General features: G+C 34.0%; 1 protein-coding gene across 2 annotated transcripts in view; it reads right to left on the bottom strand.

The window, feature by feature from the left end:
- LOC112522778 ((S)-2-hydroxy-acid oxidase GLO1-like) overlaps positions 1-1,604 on the bottom strand; it is a 5,418-nt gene extending 3,814 nt beyond the window's left edge. The window contains exons 1-3 of one of the 2 annotated variants that reach the window (XM_025132084.1): positions 1,589-1,604; positions 525-681; positions 298-422 (exon numbers count right to left, since the gene is read on the bottom strand). In XM_025132084.1, coding sequence (XP_024987852.1) covers positions 298-422; positions 525-661 — 262 coding nt within the window. In that variant the 5' untranslated portion in view covers positions 662-681; positions 1,589-1,604. Of the gene's footprint in view, positions 1-297; positions 423-520; positions 682-1,588 lie in introns of those variants that run through there. The other variant, XM_025132086.1, reaches the window with a different exon arrangement.
- Positions 1,605-2,002: the final 398 nt, after the last annotated feature.

Below are 2,002 nucleotides of genomic sequence, written 5' to 3'. Positions count from 1 at the left end.
CTCTCTCTCTCTCTCTCTCTCTATATATATATATATATATATATATATATATATATATATATAATGAGAGATGCATATACATGATCTATTACTAAATTTCGAATCAAATAGTATCTTGCAGGGTCCTTTGGTTAAATGACCTTCTGACTGATTTTTTTTAAATCCGCACCCTTTTGACAGGTTGGAGAATGACACTGTTTAACGGAAGAATGTTAGTTCCATACACAAGAATACCTAGAAACTTGTCAGAAGGTTATTCAGCCAAACGACCACCCCTTTCTTTGGATGAGTCCTTACCATCAGGGTGAGCCATTTTCTGCATAGCCGTAGGTGCGATCATGATGGGCATTGAAATCTTGAAGCCCAAAACCGTTGTGGTCAAATCTATTTTGCTCACATCAATAAGTATCCGGGGTCGGAACCTAGTTTTTAACATAAGAAACGTCAAAAAGATTAACAAGTGACATGCTGATTATCAGAATACGAATCTGCATACAACTTTATGAACTAAAGAAACAGCTTACAAGATTCTTGAAAAAGCATTTCGATTCTCTTTAAGAGTCCATTGGTCTTCTGCACCCGATGCATAATAATCATATATCATCTTGGGTAACTTCTCCTTTGCAAGTGCCTCATATTCCATTACATTCGTTATCGCCATCTTTATAGAAGACTCAAAATCTACTGGAAAAAAAGAAGTATAAGGTCCATTTCAAGTCATGTTTATTTCATATTAACCCGAAATCCACATCATTAGAAAACTAGGAACCTAGTATCTAAGTTCATCAGGTTGTGACACAATTCGGCAACCCCAACCGGGCCCCTAGGAACCACATGTGAGGAGGCATTTCAAAGCTGAGTCAGTAGCCAAGTCTATTTGAACTTGAACTTGTTGGGTATTTGAGCAAAGTTGCTCCGCCCCTTTTGCCAACAGAACTACACGCTCGAGGACCAGATTGTGACACAATTAATGCATCTTTTTGTGAAATTAGCATCGAATCTGTAACTAAAGTGCTAAAATGGACCATTTGAGCTACTGTTTTTGCCATTTAATCATTCATTTTGTAGATATGAAACATCCATAAATACCAACAATCAGATTTTCTAAAACCTTATTTGAATTATATCCTAGGATTTCAAATCCGTACAACCAAACAATCAGATTTTCTAAAATCTTTGCATTTGCATTATGGACTCACTTATGATCTTAAAACAGTAAACAGGAGTATGAAGAACTAAAAACTGCTATCAAAATAATTCAACATCCCATCACGTAACTTTAGCAACTACTCATACGATCCATCGTAAAGCAAGCAATCTTGAACTTAAATCAACACAAGCATATAAACCAATCAAGATCATGAAAAAAAGCTACAAGAATTTGGGATTTCCCGTATAGATGATGATAAACCCAAAACCCAAATTCCGATCAAGAGTGTCCATGTTAATCCAAAACCCAAATTAATTAAAGGAAAAAGAGTAATAATCTTAAAAACCATCGAACGAAAAGCAAGCTAGAAAACACCAAAATGGAATACAAAAAAACGATAGGAACTCGTAAACCCAGAAATGATGCAGGAAAACACACCTTGATCGAGTGTTGAAATCTTTCTACTCGATATGTAAAACAGGAGAGATGTATGTATATATATATGATGATGATGATGATTTGATATGACCAAAAGGGGGCTGGTGAAGAAACCGCGAAGTTTCACGGGTAAATACAAACAAGAATTTGGGTGCAAGAGCCCACGTGATGGATGAATTGTTATGTATATCATTCTTTGTGATTCAGATTAGTATTATTTATGGGGGCTGCTAATGGCAACACTTATAGGGGTGTTGAATGTATTGAGAATTGGGATGGGTTTAAAATTCACAAACATCAAATCAATTTTAAAAATATATTATATTTAATTATTATTAGTATTTAATATATATATATATATATCAATTAATTAAGTTATATTATATAATTATATATATAATCTTTATATATTTT

This window comes from Cynara cardunculus (assembly GCF_001531365.2).
Source record: "Cynara cardunculus var. scolymus isolate 2C chromosome LG 12, CcrdV1, whole genome shotgun sequence".
NCBI classification, from domain to species: Eukaryota; Viridiplantae; Streptophyta; class Magnoliopsida; order Asterales; family Asteraceae; genus Cynara; species Cynara cardunculus.
This window is presented reverse-complemented; position numbering and strand designations above follow the sequence as displayed.